Source organism: Galeopterus variegatus, unplaced genomic scaffold, assembly GCF_000696425.1.
Source record: "Galeopterus variegatus unplaced genomic scaffold, G_variegatus-3.0.2 Scaffold609, whole genome shotgun sequence".
In the NCBI taxonomy this organism is placed as follows: Eukaryota; Metazoa; Chordata; class Mammalia; order Dermoptera; family Cynocephalidae; genus Galeopterus; species Galeopterus variegatus.
This window is the reverse complement of record NW_007726720.1, coordinates 164,137-187,692: the sequence shown is the minus strand read 5'-3', so window position 1 is coordinate 187,692 and position 23,556 is coordinate 164,137. Positions and strand designations below refer to the sequence as shown.

Sequence of the window (23,556 nt, the reverse complement as noted above, 5' to 3'; positions counted from 1 at the left end):
AGCCCAGCTCCAAGTCATCTCAGTGGTCCAGGGAACCTCAAGCCTTGGACTTGGATTCAGTGTTCCCAGAATGATAAAGCCCTCACTTGCCTGGTCATAGCAAACAATCCTCTCTTGAGGAAGAGATTATCCTAAATCTCAAATGAGTCTTACACATATTTTGTCAAGCACAGTGTTCAGCACACAATCAAGGCAGCCACACACATATACAAGACACCAAGAACAAGAACAGACAGAAATAATACACAACAGAAACATTTCTAAAATGTGTCTTGAGATACTGGAATTATTAGATACTCTCTGTAAAACAGCTATGTTTACTGTGTTCAAAGAATTAAAAGACAAGCTTAAAAATTTCAGCAAGGATCTGGAAGCTATTAAAAGTGACATAGCAGATTGTTAAAAGAATCAAACATAATTTCTAGAATTGGATAGATACCACAACAAAAGTTAAGAACTCAACAGACATATGTAATAGCAAATGAGAAACAGCTAAAGAGGGAATTAGTGAACTGGAAGATGGGTTGGAAAAACTATCCAGAATGATACAAAAAGATAAAAATACACAAGAGAAGGTAAGAAGCATAAAGCACACAGTGAGGAGAAATAACATGTTTAAACAACATCACAGAAGGAGAGGAGAAAGGGAACAAGGCAGAGGCAATATTTTAAGAAATAATCGTCAGAGAATTTTTCAGAAAGACGCTAGTACACAGATTCAGGAGTTCAAATACATCCCAAGCAGGATAAATAAAAAGAAATCCAAACCCTAACACAGGGAAATGGCAGAAAAATTGGGAAAAAGAGAGGTAGGCTGAGGCCTGGTTGAGAGATGCCTTGTGTGATAAACTCGGGGGTTTGAACTCCATGCAGACAGGTTTTCATTAGGGGAAGGACAAGGTGATATCTGTGATTCCAAAAGGTCCTTCTGGCTGTGGAATGAGCCATTACCTGGATGGGGGCCTAACGGGCAGACAGGAGCCCAGCTGGGAGGTTATTAACATAACCAAGGTCAAAAATGGTAAGTTCCTCAAAACAGTGGGAGTGAAAGGGGACAGAAACAAAAAATACATGGAGCTGTCCATGCCCTCTGCAATATGACTTTGCAGTCCCTCCCATCAAGGAGTGGAATGCATTTTCCTTCCCCTTGAATCTGGGCTGACCTTGTGACTTTTTGTCTAACAGAAAGCAGGGGAATTAATGTTATGACAGTTCCTACTCTGGGCCTCAAAAGGCCTTGCCCACTCCCACTGGCTCTCTTAGACCCTGCCTCTGCTATAAGAGGGCCAGGCTGTCCCACAGGAGGGTAAGAGAGGTGGGGTTCACGTCATTGTCACCCAGTCACTCTCATCTCCAACAGCCTGCCAACTCCCAGAAGCAGAATACCCAGCTGACCCACAACTGACAGCAGACAGATAAGGGAGCCCAGCCAAGACCAGAGATACTGCCCAGCTGACCTCAGCCTAAATCTCCAACTTTCAGTATTATGATTTAAATAAATAGTTGTTTTAAGCTACAAACTGTTGAGGTGGTTTGTTATGCAGCAGTAGCTAACTGATAAAAGAATCAAGTGATTACTGGTGATATTTTCCAAGTGGAGAAATACAGAAATAGGCTAAATGAATGAATGCCAGGAAAAGTTCTTCTAAGATATTTGAGCCAAAAAAGTTTAAAAATTATTATTTATGCACAAGTGAAAATAACTCATGAACTATGTATATGCTCCTCTTTTTGAAGAACTCCCTGGTAGAATACACCTTTGTGTGCAAACCCTATGGGCAAAGGACCTTTCCTTGGGAACGAACCTGCAGCTTCATTCCTCTGGTCCTCAAGTCCTTGGCTGTGCCAGTTCTCGCTGAGATGATTCTAACCAGCTTGGAATTTTCCACCTGCAACCACTGCTCAAAGTTCCTCAGGAGCTGGGAGAAATCTTCCTGGTTGCCTTCTTCTTCCTGGAGCAGATTTGCCTGCAGGAATGTGCATGATCAAAGCATCATAGGTGAAAAGGACCCACTGGCCATGTGTCCTAGGGATTCTACCCGAAGCAGAGGGGACAAGGACAGGATCCCCAAAAGGTGAGGGGAGAGGCCTGGGGGTATGAGGAATGAATCTCTACTCAATGTGGCCACATTTAGGGGCCAAGATCATTTCTCACTGTCATCTGCCTGGTCCCCAAATGGGAGCCACCATCATCCTTTACCAGGATGTCTATACGGTGGTCCCACCCTTCCACCACTCCTGTCCCCCTCCAGCTCCATGGCCAGAGTGATCTGTCTGAAATGCAAGTCGGCTCAGCTAAGTCCTTGCTCATACACTGGTGGCTTCTCACACCTCCTCGATGAGGCCTGAGAACCTCGGGCCCAGCTCCGCCTGCCTCTGCAGCTGGGCTGCCTTCCCCAGCAGACATGTCCCGGCCCCTCGGACGTGTGCCCTCTCCCACTCTGGGTCTTTCCGTGCACTGTGCCTCTCTCCTCTCCCCCCCTCCACTCCCACTCAGCCATGAGGATTCAGCTGATGTTTCATTTCTCCCAGGAGGGCTTCCCTGCCCTGGAACTGGGTCACGACCACTCTGCTGCAGGCTCCCACGGCATTGGGCCCTCTGCCAACGTGCACCACGCTTTTCATAAACCCTTCTTTAATGGCCTGTGGGTCCCACTTCCTCGCTCCCCAAACTGCTCCGAGGCCCACAGCACAAGCACATCCTGGGAGCTTGACAGAAGGCAGAATCACGGGCCCCACCCAGGCCTACGGGATCAGAACCTGCATTTTAGTGCAATGCTAGGTGCACAGTACAGAGAAAAGCTCTGTGCAGGATTCTAAGTTCCCTGACGGTCAGAAGGGTTATTCACAGCTGGATCCCAGCTCCAAGCCCAGTCACCGGAGAATAGTAACACTTAGATGTGTTTCGGATGAGTGAATGAAAGAACAAATGGGAGAATGAAAAATTTGACATATTGTTTTTGAAGAACAAGGAGTAACTTCTTTTTCAACATGGCTGGAGTTTTTTAAAGGCAGTAATGGGAAGTAATGGATGATACAATGTAGCTAGCTTTCTTTCTTTCTTTCTTTTTTTTTCAAAATATAGCTACAGTGCAAAAACATACCCATCTTGTGTGATCAGTTTGCAATATGGGACCAGCAGGAAGTTTTCAACCCTGATACTCTCCTCCCTATTGGAGCTGCTGCTAATGGCTCAGAGAGTACCTGTGTGGCCAAGGGATGCCCACGACCTTCCCTGGTGGCATGGCTTGCAGAGTCTGGGATCTCTGGGTCCCTCTGTACCATGGGCACAAGTGCTCCTCGGGCCACAGCAGGAGGAGGCTCAAACAAGACAGGATTTGGCCAACTCCTTAGAGCTGTGCATGGGGCCCTGGGCAAGGAGGGGGCTGTGCTGGAGACCCCCCACCCCATCACTTGACTTGGGATCTGGCCCTTTTCCTGAAGCCCCACTGGACTCACCTGGAGACGATGCCTGGGAACAGGATCTGTGGCGTTGATGAGAAACCCAGACTTCGGGATGTTGTTGGTGAAAAACATTTTCTTTCCTGAATCCACTTCTGTCCTCTGCAGCTGCCAGTTTCTGATGAGGCTGAGAAGACACACTCAGCCCAGTCAGTGCAGTGACGTGGTGGGGACTCACCCGATCACAAAGAAATAACAAAACTGGGGCATCAAGGGTGCGAGGAAACTTAGGGTTTTCACAACTGGTCACAAGTCAGTTCCTACCCTTCAGGTGTGTCAGAATGTTCTGGAGGCACGCTCATGTCCAGTTTCTTACTTTAAACCCACTTTACCATGTCACGAGGGGCGCAGAACCATTAATGCAGATGAGGAAACTGAGGCTCAAGCCAGGATGGGCCAGAGACTAAATAACTCCCAAGCCAGGGGTGTTTCCTGGCTCCTCCTGCCTCTGCTGGAATCGCCAACTGGGCCAAAGTGCAGAGATGCCTGGAGGCACCTGGCGCCATGCCTGGGACACAGCAGAGCCCCTGGCATCTTCTGTGATGGGAAGGGGGTGTCATCTGAGACAAGGCCGAGGCCAGGGAGGCCCTCTCACCTCAGCAGGCTTTCCTCCAGCAGCCTCAGGGCCCTCCAGGACTTCAGCAGCTCCTGCAGCTCCTCCTGGACCACAGCTGCCCCCTCTGGAGAAGACTTTTCCATCACCAGCTGGCTGCGCGCTTCGATCAGGGGCAGCTGGGCCTCCTTGGCTGGGAATTCAGCCACCAGCCTCTGAAGCACACACACACACACACACACACACACACACACACACACACACACACACACACAAACACAGAGTGAGGTCCCAGGGTGGGGGGACATCTGTGCTCCCCAGTGTGGGAGCTTTGGCCTGTTGAGGATGCTTTTTGGGGATGCAAGGGAGGAGATCACCATCTTACCTCGACCTCGACCTCTCGGGACTCTGCATCCCACGGGCCCGTGTCTCCTCCCAGTGACTCAAGTTTCTGCGTGGCCACAGTGATCCACTGCTGCAGCTCCAGCAGCTGGTGGCTGAAGGTACAGTGCTCCCGCACGCACTGCTGACACCCATCCACGAGGTCCTGCAGCACAGCCCAGGGGGCCCAGGGTGTCCAGAGCTCTGATCGAGACCCCAGGAGCCATCCTAGCCCCTCAGGATTCCCAGATCTACCCGAGTCCCCAGAGCTCCCCATCCAGCAGGAACACCAGAGCCTGGTCCTCCCTTCTGCATGACACAAGGAGATTATCCTGGGAAGATCAACTCTGGTTTAAAATGTCTCTAAGCCTATCTTACTTTTATGGAAATACCAAGTCTAGTGAGGGTGGGGGTTGAGCTCTGGTCCACTGCTGATGTGGGGTAACCTGTCATGACCACTTGGGAAAACCACGGGTCCGTATCTACTAAAATGGAACACGGGGGCACCTTACGACAGCCATCTCACCCTGGCTGTGTACCCAATGGAAATGTGAACTTATCTTCCCCAAAGGGCATGTGTGTGTTGTTACTGGTAATAGTCCCAAACTGGGACTACCCAAGTACCCACTGAGAGTAGAACAGACAAACAGACGGTGGTACATCCACACGACGGAAGAACTGTGAATCCTACAGACTGGCAGCGAGGGGAGCAACCTGTAACCACATGCAACGGTGTGGATGTGTTTACAGCCACCATGCGGACAGCCAGAAGCCAGACATGAGAGAAAACATCCCGTCCAATTCTACCCAAATGACGTGTAAAATCAGGCGAACCCAATCTATGCTGCTACAAGCCGGAGGCCAGGGTTACCCTGGAGGGTCAGGACCGGTGGGCATGGCTGTGGGGACAGAGGGGGCTCAGGGAGGCTGGTATTATTCTGTGCTTTAGGTGGGTGCTGGTAACGTGAATGCATTTAATTTTTAAAAATTCACTGTGGGCCGGCCCAGTGGCGCACTGCTACAGTGTGCCGCTTGGGAAGCACGGCGGCGCTCCCGCCGAGGGTTCGGATCCCACATACAGACCGGCCGCTCACTGGCTGAGCGAGGTGCGGGAGCAACACCGAGGGTTGCGATCCCGTTGCCGGTCCCGGTCTGGTACGGGCGCGACACTAAGGGTTGCGATCCGTTGCCGGTCACGAAAAAAGACAAAAAATAAATAAATAAATAAATAAAAATAAAAAAAAAATTAAAAATTCACTGAGCTGTACACTTAGATGTTTACTTTTCTGTATATGATTATGTTTCAATAAAAAGTTTTTCAAAATGGTCTTGTGTTTTGCTCCCTCCCTGGGTACTGTTTTCTGGGCCAATCTGTTGCTCAGCAATGAGGCTGGGGCCTTGTTCTTCTCGGTTTTCAGAAAAGGTGGGCACTGTACCCAGAAGGGGAGCCATTCACCATCCTCCTGGTCCCTCAGCCTGGGACCCTGCGAGCCCCTCCCACCACGAGCCAGTCAGACCCCAGTGCCTGCCATGCCCAGTCCCCATTCCCACTGTGTTCCCCAGCTCAGGTTCTCACGACACTGATGGGCACCCACAGGCCCTGCCTTCCTGCACGCCACAAACACTGGCCAACGCCAGACCCATGCTAGAGACTAGGGACACAGAGAGGGTGCACTGCATCTGTCCACGACAGACCGCCAATAGTGGCCCGAAAAGCTCTCTAAGGCTCCTCTTCTCTGAGCTCGCACCAGCACCGTCCCCTCCTGGACCCGGGGAACCAACACCAGACCAAACACCCTCCATGGCTCCCTGCTACCCAGAGCTGTGGTCTCCCACATGGATACATGCCCCAGGGGGACATGAAGATGGCCCAGCTGTGGGGGAAGGGCGCATTAGAACTTCTTAGTTCTAACAAACACTGAGTACCAAAATAATAGAAGAGGGGCAATTTCTCTTTAAAGAACTATGTAAACAATAAATACACAGGTACGATGGAACTGGGACATCACCATTGTGGAACTCCTAATGATGCGCGGTTAGTGCTGCCGCTTCCTGTAATGATTAGCCCGGCTCATCACCTGCATGCGGGTGTTAAAGCTGACTTTTGCTGCTTCTGTTGGCTTCCATGGGTTCCCCAAGGGTGGGGACGGTGTTTCCTATTTCTCTACTCCCCCGCCTCGACCTGACACCACTAGCTGCTAGTTTATGAAATGGAATCAAATAAACTCATCCAGACCTCATGTGTCTCTTAGACTTCTTATGGGTCTCTGTAGGTGGGGGAGCATTTCGTGGAAGCTCATGGGGACATTTTGGTTGTTGCGATAAGATGAGGGTGGGGATGATACCAGCAGATACAGTTAGAGGATGGCTGCTCCCGTCCCACCCCAGGGAGGACAATCCGACAGTGCAGAACCTCCCCACATCCCACAAGACCTCCTCATGTCCTACCAGCATCCATAGCAGTGAAAAGCTTGTTCCACATGACCTGGGCTTAGCAAACACAAAGAGGTTTTGCAGTTTAACAGACGTGCTATTTCTCCAGGAATGTGCCCACTGTATGAGTCAAGGGAAGACTGCCCTGTGGCTGGATGAGAATTTTATCAAGGATTGTTGACTTTTCAGAAAACTACACCGCTAGAGGCACTGCTGGCATTTGTGGCTGTTAGGCAAGTTCTGACCTTCTCCTTATGTCTTGAGTGTGGCCATCTGGGAGTACTTATATATTGATGGACACTGTTTTATTATAATTACTTTCCTTTTATTTCTCTTTTCTATTATAGAAATTTCTATTTTAGACATTTCTAAATTGTCTGTGTGGGTAACTTATATTATCTATGAATTTTAGGACTGTAAAGAGGATGTTAGGAATATGCATTATTAAAATAGGGAGTGCAGGGTAGCATAGTATGGAGACCTGCCTTAGACTGAGTTTTCTTGAGGTGTGGCTGCCAGAGACCCAGCTATGCACTCTTCGAGGCTTGTTACAAGGGCAGACCCAGGACTCCATCTCAATCAGCGTCAGAGGACGGCCTGGAGTCTGTGCTTCAATGTGTCCTCAGGCCAACGTGGAAGGTGCCTCCAGTCCTATTCCTGCTGCGCCAAGCGGGAACCAGTCCTGGGCGAATGCTAGAAAGATCTCTGGCGGCCACTAGAGGGCACTGCACACGAAGCTCTGCAGCCGCCTGGACTCGTGCGCACGTGGCTGAATGCACGGCCTACTGTGCACTGGGCATTTGTTAGGCCACAGCAGTCCGTTCTGTTCTTTTGCCTCATGGCCCTTATCACACTATGGAATTCTGCATTTACTAGTTTGCTTCCTGATTAATTGTCCATCTACCCAACTAGAACCTAATCCCAGGAGAGCAGAGGCCTTGGCTGTCTTGCTCAAGTTGCCTTTATGCTTTGGGCCTGAACACTGCCTGACATACAGGAGGTGCTCAATAATTGCTGCATGAACAAGGAAGAGGAGTAAGGGAGAAGGAAAAAAAAGAAGTTGGAAGGAATGGAGAAAGGAAAGACGGAGAAAGGCCCCAGGAGTGTAGGAGTCCAGGGGCCAGGACTCTGTTGCAGCACGGGCCCTCCCGCTGGCCCCTTACCTCCAGAGACCTCTGCAGGGCCTGGTAGTCGGAGGAAAGCTGGTCCATTTTGCGCTGATGGTTGGGATTCCCCTGAATGAGGGGCTTAGCAGCCTCCATCTGTGCCCCCAGGTCCAACACCTCCTCCTGCAGCCCCTGCAGCAGAGAAAGGAACAGGTGGGCTGTCCTTTCTGCCTCTCCATCTGGGGAGCAGACCAGGGCAGGAGGGCTCTGAGTAGGAGAGCCTGGGTTGGGGGGACTCCCCAGGACAGTGGGGATCTCCCACACCAGCAGTCACACCATATGGCTGGTCTTATGAGCCCACTCTCAGGGCTGGTGAGATTTTAAAAATCAGACAAAAATATTCTGGGACATCGTGAAAATAAACTCTGCTAAAGACCAGACAACACCTTGGAGGACAAACTCACACGTGAAATCTGACTTGATGACCACCTCTCATTATAAAGAATCACATCCCAATTTTTGCTTTAAAGCATAAAATGTCCCATTTTAAACATCTTCTAGAGAACACTCTGAATTCATCTATAAGCTATGCTTGCGTTTTAAAAAGATAATTTTCAGGGCTGGCCTGTGGCTCACTTGGGAGAGTGTGGTGCTGATAACACCAAGGCCATGGGTTCGGATCCCTATATAGGGATGGCCGGTTAGCTCCCTCGGGAGAGCGTGGTGCTGACAGCACCAAGTGAAGGGTTAAGATTCCCTTACCGGTCATCTTTAAGAGAAAAAAAAATGTTCTCATATCACATGCATTTTAAAAACCAGCAAGCTCCTTATCCAGCCAACTATTATCAATGATAAGCCTATTTATAGTCTACATGTGTTTTAAAACATTCATTCTCAATCCCAAAATTGATCTATCTAACTGAAGGCCCCTGGACTCATTAGGAATACTTAGCAAAGCAATTTTAAAAACAAATACCAATGTTTCACACTGGAAGGGAGGAATAAACAAAAAGATAACTTATCATTTTGTTAGGCTTGAGAATCAGCAGTTTGGGGGGTGCTAAAGATCCTGCTGAAGCCAGGAACCATCAGGTAAATACTTATAAGCAGAGATTCTATTAAGACAGAAGGTCAGATCTCAAGCAAGAATCTAAGTCTCTGGCTCTAGCCGGCTGCTGCTTTGCTGCTTACTGCTGGAGGAGGGGAGCAGCTTTTAGGTGCAGCTGAGCACCTGAGCAAGGGTGACTCGGGCCCCACAGACCCCCTACCTGCAACCTCGAGAGCTGGGCTTGTTTTCCAGGAAGGTCCCGCTGAAGCCCATTCTCAGCTTGGACCTTGACTTGGAGGTCCAAAAGCTTCCTCTGCAGGGGTTCGAAAGCAGCTCCAAAGTCTTTGTGCTGAGCAAGCAGGCTCTGCAGAGACACAGAAGGAGCAGCCTGCAACTTCAGAGCTTTTCTCACAAACACTTTGTTGTAAGATCTGACCCTTGCAACCAGGCTGCTCTTTTCCTGGTCAGCTCATCCTCATGCAGGTGCTGCCCCCTCCAGGAAGCCTTCCCTGAGCCCTGATGGAGTTGTGTGTCTCTCCTTACAGCCACCACAATGTCCTCACATAACACTATTCTAGAGGGCTGGCAAACTACAACCCCCCAGAACTCCTGCCAAATCCCACCAGAGGCATGTTTTTATAAATAAAGTTTTATTGGAACACAGACATGCACATTCATGTACAGCTGCCTTCCCATTACAGTGGCCAAGTTGGGTAGCTGTAACAGAGACAAACACTAAAATCTTCACTCTCTGGCTCTTTACAGAGACAGTTTGCCAACCCTCATCCTAGAATAGCACTTTGATGTCTCCCGTAATTGCCTATGTGTTTGTCTCCAGTGAGCATGGAGGGTGAGGACCTCGGCTTCCTTTCTTTGTCCCCCCAGCTCCCAGAACCCTGCCAGGGCCTGCTGATGGAGGCAGCAGGGCACAGTAGGTGGGATCATGGACTTGCAGTCAGGCAGCATGGGCTGAGTCCTGGCTCTGCCACCTGTGGACCATGAGCCACTTACTTGACCATCCTGCCTCAGTATCCTCATCTGTAAAACTGGGAAAATAAAAGTACCTCCCTCACAGTTACTTGGGTTAGATAAGATCAAGGCTATGAAGCTCTTAGCAAGAGCCTGACCCATGGCGGGTGCCCCATAGATCATAGCTACCATCATCATCAGATGCTCAGCAAACATTTGTCACATAGAAGAATATGCTGTTCACACATGCCAGGCTATGTCTTTGATTGAGTGTAGTCATTTATGAGTGAGTCTCTAATAATACTGGCTGCCAGCTCTATGGTGGTTTGAAGTTTACAAGCACTTTTATCTGTGTTTTCATGTTTGGCCCTCCCCCAGCTCTCTGCAGAGGACAGTTCAGTTTGACCTCAGAGTACAGAGACGATTTGGGACAGGGTTTGGGGTAGGAGATGCAGACAGGTGGCTGGCTAGGGGGCCAGTTAAAGGGATCGTTTAAGAATCCTGCTCAGTTTATACATGAGGAGCCCGAGACTGTGGGGATAATGGGATAAACCCAGGCTACACAGTGGCAAGTGGTGGAGCTGAGATCAGGACACAGAGCCACCAGCCTCCCTGGGAGGGTGGCCCCAGCCCTGCATCCAGGCTCACGTGTGGAGCTGACGCCAGTGATGCTCACCTGCAGTTTGCTTTTCCGCTGCAGAAGGCTGTTGTGCAGCAGGTCTCTGTCCCTCACAGAGCTGGCCATCTGCTCCAGGAGGGCCGTGGCTCTCTCCTGGCCAAAGATGCCAACCAGCATGTCTTTCTTCAGCTGCAGCACTGCCAGCTGCTCCTTCAGGCGGGAGCTCTCTGCCAGGGCTGCCTACGACAAGAGACAAGGCTCTGTGACCCGCGGAGCATGCCGGGCAGGACAAAGCTCGGAAACGGAGCCAGGAGCACACCTGTCCTGGGTGCAGCTGTGCAGGAAGCTGCACCTTTGTGCTGGTGCCCAAAGAGGCAGCAAAGACAGGTACAAACATGAGCTGGCAGGAAGGCGTTGGGGAGGCCCTGAATTTCAGGGTCGACTTTGATCCCTCTCTCACCCCCCACATCCATCTTGTTACCAAGCCTGAGTAACAATTCTGCCTCCTACCTGTCTCGGAGATCTGTCTCCTCTCCTTGCCACTGACTGGCACACTCCCGGCCTCGCTCACCTGGACCACACAGACCCTGACCTCCTGCTGCCCCCCAGAATTGACCCTCCACCTGGCAGCCGAACCCAAATCTAACAAGCTTGATCCTCTGCTCAATCAATGATTTCCCCATCACCCACAGCAGTGGGACTCCCCCTCAGGCAATGCTTTGGCCATTTTGACAGGGACTATGGCCCATGGAAGCATGATAAGAGGGAATTCAGGAAGGCTTCCCAGAGGAGGTGACTCCTCAGTGGAATCCTGATGTGTAGGAGCCTGCCAAGTGAAGAGGGGACCTAAAGGGGACTCAGATGCTTCATATAATGGCACTGGCTCCCACACAGCCTGAACTCTACACAGCTCCTCCAGGAAACCTACACATTCCCAGCCTACACTCCCTCTTTTTGCACTAAAGCCCTGCAACTCTTAACAGGCTGTGCCAAGCCTCAGTCTCCTGCTGACTTTTATAGGTAAGCAACTCTTGCTTCTCTAACTGAGGATCTAGAGTTCCAGAAACCAGAGGTTTTGTCTTCAACTGGCCACAGTTCTTCCACTTTATACCTGGTGATGTTACTGAGGACCCACTCTCAGATTTACGACAGTGAGCTAGGCATGCAACTGGGAGAAGACGAAAGATCCCAGCCCAGGTAGGGAACTGCGAGCCAAAAAAGGCAAAGTTTGACAAGGTGCTGCGGGTGTTCAGGGCAGAGGTGGACACTCCTGGTTGGGGAAATTAGGGAGGACTCTGTGGAGGAGCGACAGTGAGCTAGGCATGCAACTGGGAGAAGACGAAAGATCCCAGCCCAGGTAGGGAACTGTGAGCCAAAAAAGGCAAAGTTTGACAAGGTGCTGCGGGTGTTCAGGGCAGAGGTGGACACACCTGGTTGGGGAAATTAGGGAGGACTCTGTGGAGGAGGAGGCATTGACAACAGTCCTTGGAGCACAGAGAATGTTCCCGGAGGAGTAGCAGTATACACATGAAGGCATTTAATTTGTGATCAGCCACACAGAGATCAAGCCTCTCACTGTAGGGGAGTCACCTTCATTCCCTTTCTACTAAGTCCAGACACAATATCACTGGAGTTAAGAATTTAGGCTGGGGAGTTGCAATCATGAGTTTGGATTATGTGCTAGCTGGGAGGCCTCGGGCAGTTCTGAGCCTTGGTTTCTTCCTTTGTAAAATAGGCATAATCACATTCCAGCTCATGGGACTATTAGAGGCTTAAATGAAACAATGCCTATATGGCATTTAACACAGGGCTTGACCCACAGTGAACACACAATAAAAGACCGCACTTCTCAGCTATTATTATTTAACCAGCTGTAATGGGTTGAATTGTGTCTCCCCCAAAAGATATGCTGAAGTCTTAACACTCCCTATCCTGGTACATCAGAATGTGATCTTACTGTACTGTCAACAGCAAGAAAAAAAAGTGCTCAGAATGTGATCTTATTGGAAAATAGGGTTTTTACACAGTTAATTAAGTCAAAATGAGGTCATTAGGGTGGACCTTAATCCAACATGACTGGTGTCCTTATAAAAAGAGGAGATTTGAACACACACATGCACAGAGGGAAAACGATGTCAAGACACACAAGAGAAGACAGACATGGGATGACAGAGATGGGGACTGGACGATGAATCTATAAGCCAGTGGACGCCAAGGACTGCTGGCGAACACCAGCAACTGGAAGAGGCAGTGAAGGATTCTCCCCTAGAGTTTTCAGAGGGACCATGGGCCTGCTGACACCTTGGTTTTGGACTTCTGGTCTCCAGAACTGTGAGACAATAAACTTCTGTGGTTTTAAGCCACCCAGTTTTGGTACTCCATTACAGCAGCCTCAGGAACTAGAACTCTAGCCACACCTAACTTTTGGGGCTCAATACTCTAGTTCTGGAGGAATCTTGCAGATCCACAGGTCACTCTTAGGCTAAACGCAGGAGCTGAGTCAAGAAAAGACAGGGCTGGCAGTTTGAGCCCTGGCCTGTGAAATCCATCCCACTAGTCAGGCGGGTGAAGGTGATGTAAGACGTGCTCTCAAACAGCAAAGGGGATCCAAACACGAACCAACCACTGTCCCGGCCCTGTCTGTTCCAGCTGCTGCTCCCGTGCAGGGAATCCTGGGCCACACTCTAGGAACAGTACTTCTCCCTATTGCCTCGCAGAGGTCCCGGTTTGCTATCAGCCCCAGTGGGAAGAACAAGATGGAAATGCAATCGTAGCTCAGTGGGGAAAGCACCTGCTGTGGAATCACACAAACCTGGGTCAAGGCCTGGCCCTGTCACTCAACGTCTGTGTGACCTTGAGCAAGTGGCTTCCCCTCTCTGGACTTGGTTTTCTCAACTGTCGAGTGACAGCAATAAAATCAGTTCTTCCTGCCTCACAAAGCTGTTTCCAGGACACGGACCCAGTGTGAAAACAGGAATGAGAACGTTAGACAAGAGTCTGGAGCCCACTGACTGGCCCCAGCGCTGCCTCTCTTGGGCTGCGTGACCTTGAACAAGAACCTTACTTCTCCCTGGCTCTGATCCCTCATCTGCAAAGTGAGGAGGATGTTGGAAGATATGGACACAAAAATTTGTGTACATCGATATCCAGTATGTATTAATTAAGACAATGGAAAACCGGAAACAACCCAAATCTCTAATTGTAGATACATTCAACTATGGCATACTCCAGAAATGGAATATTATACAGCCATTGAAAATGGCCAGTTTTATTTTGACAACTTTAAATGATGCTGAGAAAAAGGCCAAATGTGTAAAATGAAAATATCAGATATACAACCATGTAACATAATTCCAAATACACAAAAATTGTAATTAATTAACTAAATCTTCTGTCTATGGGTGACCATATCTTATGGAAATGTCTACATGGATTTCATCAGATGTAAAGACTAGATTTGGGATTTTCTGACCTAAAATTGACGTTTGTGGCATACATTAAACTCTCTTTGGGGAGCCTTGAGGAGTACCTCCAAAAGATGGGCCATGATCTTTTGGAGCATGGGAGTGGGTGAAGGGGCTCCCTGGACCCTTGGAAGGAAGGGCCATGCCCTGCAGCTTAAAAATCTATGAAGAGAGAAAATAAATTCTTGTTCCAACATGAGCCCCACGTGGAAAACCACAAGGGTAGATGCTCCAAAATGCAGGCCCTGGTCTATGGCAGACTCAAGGGTGAGTTAGGGGCTAACCCTGGTTAACGATCTCCCAGGGACACCAAGCTGAACAGAAAAAGTGATAGAGAAAGTGTCCCCAACACGTTAACAGTGCTCCTGTGGCTTGTGGGATGTGGGTGCTTTTTGCTTCCTTCTTCACAAATCTTTGCTTTCTCCAAGCAGGCATGTCTTTTATGGTCGGAATGAAAGTTAACATAAAACAGGGGTTTACACCTGACACTTCTGTGTCTCTTCCCACTCTATGTGTCTGAGAATCTCCAGACACAAAAGCACTTTATGAGCTTCAGAGTTCAACAATACTGTAAGGCTGTATTTCTAGGCAAATCAGAGCTTCCGTGCTGACGGGCATCGTGGGGACACTGTCAACCACCCACCCCACAGCCATCCCCCCTCCTCCATCACCAAACCACCAGCATTTAGTTAGGGCAGCCAAGTGCCCAGTTCCAGGGTTATAAATATGGTTGGTACAAGCCGGCGAGGGTAGTCCCATCCTCCTCAGCTGATGAATGGTCCAGGATGGTCGTATGACCTTGTCCAACCAATGAGGTGTAAGGGACATGTGCCAAGCTGGAAGGATTTGCTGCTCTGCTGAAAGGTGAAAGTGGCGATGGAGAGAGCCTGTTTGCCCCGTGCAGTTCTCTCCTGCACCAGATGGTGCTGTTCCCAGGAGCACACGTGTTTGCAGCCGTGGAAACCATTCTGGGGCTATGAGGGGTGACATGGCTTAGACCCAGCAAGAGCCTGGGTCCTGGATGCCACTGTTGAGCTGTCAGGTCAGCCCGGGGACTGCCTGAGTGCCTCTGTGTTTTGCAGCCATAGTAAAGGTAATGGCCTGATACTCTGCTTTCTCATGGAACCACTGCATTTCCACCAGAGGATTGCCTAGAGCAGGGTCCAGGTAGGGAAGGGTCAGATTGGGGCCCCAGGGTTACGCCAGCAGCAGGCTTCACCTTCTGCCCAAGAACTGAGGATGACCTTTGTCCCTGATAACAAGCAAGGACCAACATTTCCTGGGCACTTAAGACTCACCACACAGTGTGCAATGAGCTCTACTCAGACATCTGGAGGGCCCAGAAACAGCCTTTCCCTGGAAGAGTGGCCAAAATGTCGTGCTTGGCCCAAAGCCTCCTCCAGCCACAGCAGGCAGCCCTCCTGGCAGGACCACGGTTACCTCGATCTGGGGCAGGAAGGTGTGAATGGAGGGAAGGTCTGGCAGGCTGGCGGTGACATCCAGTAGCCTCTGGGCCAGGGCCCTCCACAGCTGCAGATCCTGCAGAGGCCGCTGGAAACGCTGCCACAGCACCATGCCTGTGGAATTGCGCAGCCTGGTACTCTTCCCTTTCATGCTGCGAGGACCGTGGAGGGGAGACACCGAGAGAGGAGAGAGGGTGGGCTCAGTCTGGGGGTGAGGCCTCTGCCCGGACCCCCCGGGAGCTCAGCCTGTGCTGCTCCAAGGGTGGGCTTTTTCCTGTCCCATAGAATTCTGGGAGTGTCTATGACAACAGACAAGATGTAATGGAAGGAACTATGGTTAATATGATATGAAAAGACATTGGCCATAGGCCTCGGGTCTTTGGGCTCCCTGGGACCTGTAGGCTCTCATATAAATTAGATACATAAGCGTCCTCTGGTTCTGGAGTAGGTATAAAGAGGCGGGAGTTTGGAGTCAGACAGACCAGCTGTGTGACCTTAAGTGGCTTAACATCACTGAGCCTCAGTTTCCTCCCCTGGAAAATGGGCGACGCAGTGCCCCCTCCTAGAGTCTCTGTAGGTATTAGATAAGCAAAAGTCACAGGGAGACTTTTTCCAATAATGGAAGACTAGTTAATTCAGATGAGCCCTCCCACTGAGGACAAAAAAAAAAGGCTTGATCAAATTTTAAAAATAAAATAGAACAAAAATAAAATGAAATATAATAAAATATATAATAAATATATAATATAAATTATATATTTTATAATATAAAATATAAATGTGAGTCTAATACCCAAAGCTACTTTGACCCTGAGGGCATTTGCCAATCTGGAATAAATAGCTGTAAAACTGAGCTAGGCTTTTTGGCAGCCTCTCAGAGGAAAGGTTCACCAATGGTGGCAGATTCTGACAGCCGCACCCCACGTTGGGCTGGGACCTCAAAGGTCTACCCCTTAGGGTAAAAGTGCACTGCAAATAAGCCAGTCCTCAAACAGACTGGTGACCCAGCTTCATGACCAGGGAGCCAAAGCCTCGAAGATGAATTACGGAGACCCTAGACGGGTACTGCCTGCCCCTGGCACCGAACAGAAGCAAGCAAAACCCTTTCTTGATTAAGATACCATCATCCTAGGCCTGAGTAATGCCTATAAATAAGTTTTCCAATGCAATGTCCAACACCCGGTCATAGCTAACCAGCACCTGATACCTCAATACAAGAGGTTGGAGGAAAAGGAAGCCCCTTGGCCCCTCGGCCCCACTGTCTGCTTTGTGCACAGGAAAATCAACCCTCCCCTCACTCCCCACCACCGTAGCATCCCACAGTGGATCCAGGCCACTGTTCCAACTTTACTAGTGCGGGGCCTGAGCACACTGTGGGTTGAGAGACACACAGCAAGGGTGGGCGCTCCCTAAGCGCATTCTGAATGGACCCTTGTATCAGGTAGAGGTGTGAGATGGGCTATAGCTGCACGGATGGCTGTGCTACATTCAAAATACCTCTGAGGCTCACGTAAGGAAAACAGGTCAAATTCCAATTTACACTTGGCTCCGTTCCACAGAGGAAGGCCATTTGGTCTGCTGCTCTTTGCTGGACTAGGAAAGCGGAGGCCCTGCTGTCCCCGAGCCCATGGGCTGGGGGGCAGGGGCAGGCAGAGGCCGGTCTGAAGATGGCTCAGATGTTTGTCTCAGCATCATTGGAAGGCAAGGGAATGTGGTTTGTCTATTGAAAAGCCTCCCTTTGGGCCATTACACCTCCCAGTAAAGTCTGCACAGAAAGACTTGATGGAAATGGGGAATAAACCATTTGGCATGGAAGAAAGCAAAGTTCAGGCTGCTTTCTTGGAGCAAAACGCAGAACAGTCAAAAGTGAAAAGTGCCCGAGTCAAGCGAGACCTGTATTGGCCAGTCATTGAGAGGGGCGAGAATTACTCAAGAACTACCAGGCTGCAAGAGAAAGCAAGCCCACCTTCTGGAGGTGGAAAGTGTGGGGTGCAGGCACACCCCTGAGTCCCGCCCGCCTGCCCACCCTCAGCCTGCCCAGGCACCTCTGATAGTCCTGGAGGGCAGCGACAACACTGTCGGAGAGTGGCTGCAGGTCATGGGGAAAGACAAGGAGCTCCTTCAGCTGGGTCTGCAGCCGGTCCACCCGGGGCTCCTCCGAGGCCAGCACTGCCCGCGCCACCTGCAGCACATGAGGACATCCCAGGGGTAGGGTGAGGCTCCTCAATGGGATAGGGGTGTGCAGGGCTGAGCGTGGCCAGTGTGGGTGGGACAGGCTGGGAGAGACTGTCACCAAGGGCAGGAACCAGGAGCCCTGCCCTCAAGCTCAGCCTCTACTGTCCCACATCCAGCTCCATGACCTGGAACTTTACTGTCGTTGGAACTTTACTGTCGTCGAGCTGCAGTTTCACTCTTTATTATCACCTACCTTAAAGCATTGTTGTGATGAGGACCAGCACCTAATAATCCAACAAACTAATATTTAGGGATCATTGACACCATGCGGAGAGCTCTGGGTGTTCCATTCATTTAAGCCTAGCAACAATGCTGGAAGGTTCATCTCCGTGTCCCCACATTGTGCACAAGGAAACTCGGTCTAAGAGTTTTCTGATGGTTGCAGAGCCCTTAAATGGCAGACCTGCTATCAGAGCCAGGTCTGTTCAGCACCAAAGGAAACAATGCATCCAGTGTTTTGTGAATTCTGTTACTGTTGTCGGCAGGCCTGGGAGACATTTGTGGTCGCTGGTCCAGAATCACTTCACTTCATTGTGTTTACACACTTTAGACACAGCCTTTTCCTGCTGTCCTGGGAAGTTCAATTTAACCTTGGTTGGCAGGAACCCCAGCCCCTTGCTGGGCTCATTCTCAGTGGGATGCAGGGTGGGTAGTGAGATGTGCATGGCACTTGGCATAACACAGAGCCGGCCTGGAAACCCACCTCTGCCTTCTCCTGGCTGTGCAGCTTTGAGCTGTTCCCTTACTGATAAAAGGGGGCCTCGCCCACCAACCACATAGGTCGTGTGATATTGACAAGGCACTTGGTATAGAGCAGGGGCCCAGAGGTGGTCCCCCACCCCCTCAGCTCCCTCAACTCCAGGAGATGGCCTTGTGCTGCTGCCCTTTGTGATAATGCCAACCTCTGCTCACAGGGAGCTGGGGCAGCTCCAGTTAGACTTTGTGTGGGGTGACCACAGGAGAACAGGGACCAGAGTTGTAAGCTCAAGGGAGAAAGCTCAGATAGAGGGACTTTAGGGAAGGGCTAGAGCAATAGGGACCACTGCGTCGGTAGCAGGACATAGAATCTGCCCGGCCAGCCTTGTCCATCCTGGCAATATTCAATTAGTTAGCACATGTAATGACATCTATACAAGTTTTCATAGATTAAGACACGATCGGTTTATATGAACTGGCAGCTTGTAAGCCCTTTGAAGAAGCTTCGCTTATCAGTACCCAGGACAGCTGGCTGACCTGCAGGGACTTGGCTGAGGCAGGGCAGGGGAGCAGAGACTGAGCAGAACCATGGGCTCCCTCCGGAGAGAAGCCTGTCCAGACCATGGGTGCATGATAGGAAAACTGCTCTCTACCTTTCACCTGCTCTACCAAGCTAAAGGTTCTTGCAGCCAAAACCAGAATGGCTGCCTGGACAACACACCTGGCCTGGTCCCTGGGCACCCACCTGCTCCAGGAGGGCTGGGTTGGAGCAGCTCAGGTGTCTGCTCCTTGCTGTATAATATATAAGACACATCAACAGTAACTACGTGAGTGCTAGTTCAAGAACAAAAGTCTCTAGTAATAGATTCTGAAATTCCCTTTCATTGATTTCTGCATAGTCATGACTTGATCATAATTGAGGTAAGATGAATGGGGGGTAAGGGGCGGATGGTGGGCAAGGAGACCCTGTACGAAAGGTTTCCTAAAACAAAGCCAGGAACAGGAAGTGTCTGCTGTTTCCCTAAAAGTCCCTGAGATAGAAAGTGGCATGGCTCTGTAGGTCCTACCTTTTCACCCCACCCCTTGTACGGAACTCACGGTAACAGCCAGTAGTTTTTGAGCACTGACTTTTGGCAGGTGCTATTCTAAGCACGTTTCCTGTTTTCACATGTTCAAAGGGAACACGTGAGGTCCCATTATCATCTCCATTTTACATATAACTGAGGTTAAAGTAATTCTCCCAGAGCTGTCTGGTTAGTGAGGAGAGGAACCAGGACTTGAACCCAGGCAGTCTGGTCCCAAGTCTCCACCACTGTACCACACCACCTCCAGCTCATGCTGAAGTGGACGATCCTAAAGGGGAAACCATTCCCTTTGCAAGAAGATGGTCACCGCGGTGTCATCTGTCTGCTACAGGACTGAATGAAAAGAGAGCTACCTGCGAAAATATTTTTGCATATGGCCACAGATTAGAAAGGAGAGAAAAAAATAGAAAAATGGTGGCACGGTAGAGGTGGGATCTGGGATGATTTTTCTTTTAGATATTTCCTCTATGGGATCGTGATATTGAGTTAACAACCAACAAAGACAGGTGCTAGGGAGGCTCATCCATCCCCATTTAAAAACTCTGTCAACGAGTGAAGCCTCCTGCAAGTGTACGTGAAGGGGAGGGGGGTCCTCGTGTCTGGGTCTGGAGCCCACCCTGCACTCCCCACCGAGGGCATCCGGGCCTCCCCAGGACCCACCGCATTTATTCCTCGTCATCTCTACACTGAGCTTTCCATTCTGATCAGGCGTTCTCTGCTCCACACAGAGGAAGTCCACCTCTCATCCCACCGTTGGGCAGGGGAATGGCTTCCAGGCCTAAACCTGGCTGCCCAATCCACTTCTGGCTTATTGAATCATCAACTCACCATGTGACCCATGGCATGGGGGTGGGGGGGATCTCCAGGCCTCAGTTTCCTCATCCAGAAAATGGGGATAAACACCAACTTGTCAACTACCCCCTCAGGGAACTTAGATACTGAAGATCCGGGAACACCAGAGTGAGCGTGCTTAAGCTTAGCATGGTCCTCCCATCACACAGAGGAGATCCGAGTGGCAACAACATCCCAAGGCACAGACAGCACCTGGACTGCTCTGTGGCTTGGCCAAACACTGCTTACCGAGTAGCGTCTCCAGTGAGCCACCAGCTCGTCCTCGGTCTCGGCCTTTGCTGCAGGCTCCAGGCCTTCCTGGGCCAGCCTCTGAAGGACCTTCCTGAACTCTCCGAGCTCAGCCTCCAGCTGCCTGATCTGCTGCTCACAGGCTCCCTTGGACTTGAGCAGCCCCCGCAGCCGCCCTTCCTCTTCCTCCCAGATGACTTGCAGCTTCTCCAGAACTTTCTGCATCTCCTCCAGTTCTCTGGTGATCTTCTCCGCACCCAAAGGAGAGGTGTTTTGAATGACACCCACGGATTGCTCCTCCAGCTTCTTCAAAGACTCCTTACCCCTGGGAAAGTCTTTGGCTATAGCCTGAAGTGTGTGTGTATGGGGGCGTGAGGGAGAAAAACAAGAGGAGAAAAAGAAAACATTGCCACATTTTCGGAGCAGACCTGGGAATGTCATACGGAACACCAATTCCTCGATTCCTGGGTTAGGGCCAGCGGGGCTTTCCCCAAGGTGGACTGTCTGCCTTAAGTCATGTTGACTCGCAACATGAGAAACTTATTCCCTCCCCAAGTGTTTTTCAAGCCATTGATTAAGTCAAGGAGAAAGTCTCTGTTGGGTGCTTCTCTGTTTTTATCACTTTCTGACATTTGTTAATCTTTCTTTTTAAGAAAGAGAGAGGGAGAGAGCCTCAGGCTTGGAGCCTTCTGCTGACAACACTATGATGTCAAATAGAACCCAATGTCTCCGTTTGGTTTGTGTTTATTTGTGTGCTCCTCTGCTAGTTATGAATGGGTACTGGTTTTCCATTTATGACAGTGATATGTTTACTTTCTAAATAAATGTTCATCAGTTTTTAAAAAGTGAGTCAATTTAAATACAAACCTTAAAGAAATAGTACAGGTGCTGCACAGTTGTGGCAAAAATTATAAAGCGGTTCTTGAACGACTGGGGATGATGTGTCTACTCATTTTACTGAGGTCGTGCAGCAAGTGAGAAAGGCCGGAGAAGACCCTTCTCCTGACTGCAGACCTGCTGCCTGCTCCAGAGTTTGCCACCCTCGCCACCATTGACATTTGGGCTGGATGATTCTGTGTTGTGGGGCCGTCCTGTGCATTGCAGATGTTTAGCAACAGCCCTGGCCTCCACCCACTAGATGCCAGAAGTATCATCTACCCCCAGTTGTAACAAACAAAAATGTCTCCAGACGTTGCCAAGTGCTCCCCATTTGAGACCCACTGGTCTAGACCAGGCTGCTGTGGTCTCGGGTTTCCAAATGCCCCACTGGCTTGGAGAAATCCATAAAGCAGCCGAGGCCCCAGCATCATGTACTAGATTCCAAGCTTCTCCCATGGCATCCAGCACTGTCCTTCTAAATGAACTGTAACACAGAACCCGCCATATGTGATCGAGCGCTCCCTCAGTGGACTTTTTGGGCAGGGGGGGTTACCTGCAGCGCAGAGAGGCGGTGCGTGGTGGGCAGCTGGCAGTCCCGCCCCATGCAGCCATTCACTTTCTCCACCAGCGCCTTCAGCCACAGCTGGAACTCGTCTACGTCTGCCTGGTACTGCTCATGCTCCCGGGCCACCTGCTCCAGCATGTCTACCCGGTCCTGTGCGAGGGGGCAGAATCACCAGCCATGAGGGTCCCCAGCCCGGGCTGACCCTGGCCTTTGAGGCCAGAAAACCTGCAGCCGGAGTGTGTGTGTGTGCGTGTGCGTGTGTGTGTGTGTGTGTCTGTGTTTTGAGGTCAGGGGATGCAACAACCTTCAGCACTTTCACTGGACACAAAGGGACCCCAGATGCCCTGTTCTACCTTATTAGCAATATGCCAAGAAACTCTTGGCTTTAGAGACCAAAGCACATTGGCACTGGTCCCGTCAACTATACAGCTGGTTTTCTTTTCTGCTGTGTCCTAGTGATGGCACTTGGGACTGGGCGTGGTAATAGCCCACAACACTACTACTACTACATAACACTCACTTTGAGCACTCACCGAGGTGCTGGGCACTGCTCTAAGAACTTCACATCTGTGATCTCCTTGAACTCTCCTCACCACCCCATGAGATGGTACCATTATTATACCAGTTTGACACATGAGGACACCGAGGCACAGAGAGGTGAAGTGACTTGCCCAAGGTCACCTGGCTAGGTAAGTGCCAAGATTCCAGCCTGGGAGGCAAGGCTGGGTCGACAGGCATTTCTAGCTCCATTACACAACAGTGTCTATGCGGTATGTGAATAAACAGCAGGCTGAGCCCATGTCCCCATGAATATGGTGATATTCACTGCATAGGTTGGAATTATCTCTATTTTCAGCCAATTCCACCAAAGGCCAAACCACACAGGGGCAAGATGATATCCTGAGGGTGGCTGACACTTGGGGAAATGACAGTATCCCTACTTGTCAGGTCCACTGTGCTCCTAGAGACTCACACCCACTGTCTGTGGCTTGAACCCTGGCCCCACCTTGGGGCATGTAATTAACCCTGCTGTGCCCAAGGCTCTCCGTGTGATGGTGTGGTTCATCACAACACCGTCTCCTTGGAGTGCAGAGATGAAATGAGTCAGAGCTTGTACCACCCCCATAACAGTGCCTGGCAGCTGGAAGCCTTGTTAACTGTGCCCATTGTTGACTGTCTCCTGCTCTTCTCTGTCACATCCATCTGTGGGACCCAGCTGGCAGAGCTAACTACCAGTCCCCTCCTTTTTCTGAAGCTTTGCCCACTGCCACAGGCTGAATTAACGGCTTTCCCTCCGAGTTCCCAAAACACTAGGATGCAACCCTATTACAGCACTTGTCTATGGTGCTGTCACCTCTTGGGGAACCAAGAGGTGCCTACAGGCAAAGCTGCCCTTGCTGATTTCATCTTTCAGGGTCTAGCTCAGGGCAGACTCTGTGCATACTTTCAGGGGAGTGTTCAAAAAAGCCAAGGACAGGGACAGGGGAGGCTGTCATGTAACTGGCACCTGTCTGTGCC

The 23,556-nt window shown here is 50.3% G+C and overlaps 1 protein-coding gene across 1 annotated transcript in view; it reads right to left on the bottom strand.

Moving 5' to 3' along the window:
• Nucleotides 1-23,556, bottom strand: part of SYNE3 (spectrin repeat containing, nuclear envelope family member 3) — a 49,716-nt gene that overhangs the window by 12,642 nt on the left and 13,518 nt on the right. The window contains exons 4-14 of the mRNA XM_008570523.1: nucleotides 22,027-22,188; nucleotides 20,595-20,942; nucleotides 17,544-17,680; nucleotides 15,476-15,650; nucleotides 10,629-10,811; nucleotides 9,204-9,347; nucleotides 7,993-8,127; nucleotides 4,401-4,562; nucleotides 4,058-4,230; nucleotides 3,460-3,589; nucleotides 1,806-1,967 (exon numbers count right to left, since the gene is read on the bottom strand). Of these exons, the coding sequence (XP_008568745.1) occupies nucleotides 1,806-1,967; nucleotides 3,460-3,589; nucleotides 4,058-4,230; nucleotides 4,401-4,562; nucleotides 7,993-8,127; nucleotides 9,204-9,347; nucleotides 10,629-10,811; nucleotides 15,476-15,650; nucleotides 17,544-17,680; nucleotides 20,595-20,942; nucleotides 22,027-22,188 (1,911 nt within the window). The remainder of the gene's footprint in view (nucleotides 1-1,805; nucleotides 1,968-3,459; nucleotides 3,590-4,057; nucleotides 4,231-4,400; nucleotides 4,563-7,992; nucleotides 8,128-9,203; nucleotides 9,348-10,628; nucleotides 10,812-15,475; nucleotides 15,651-17,543; nucleotides 17,681-20,594; nucleotides 20,943-22,026; nucleotides 22,189-23,556) is intronic.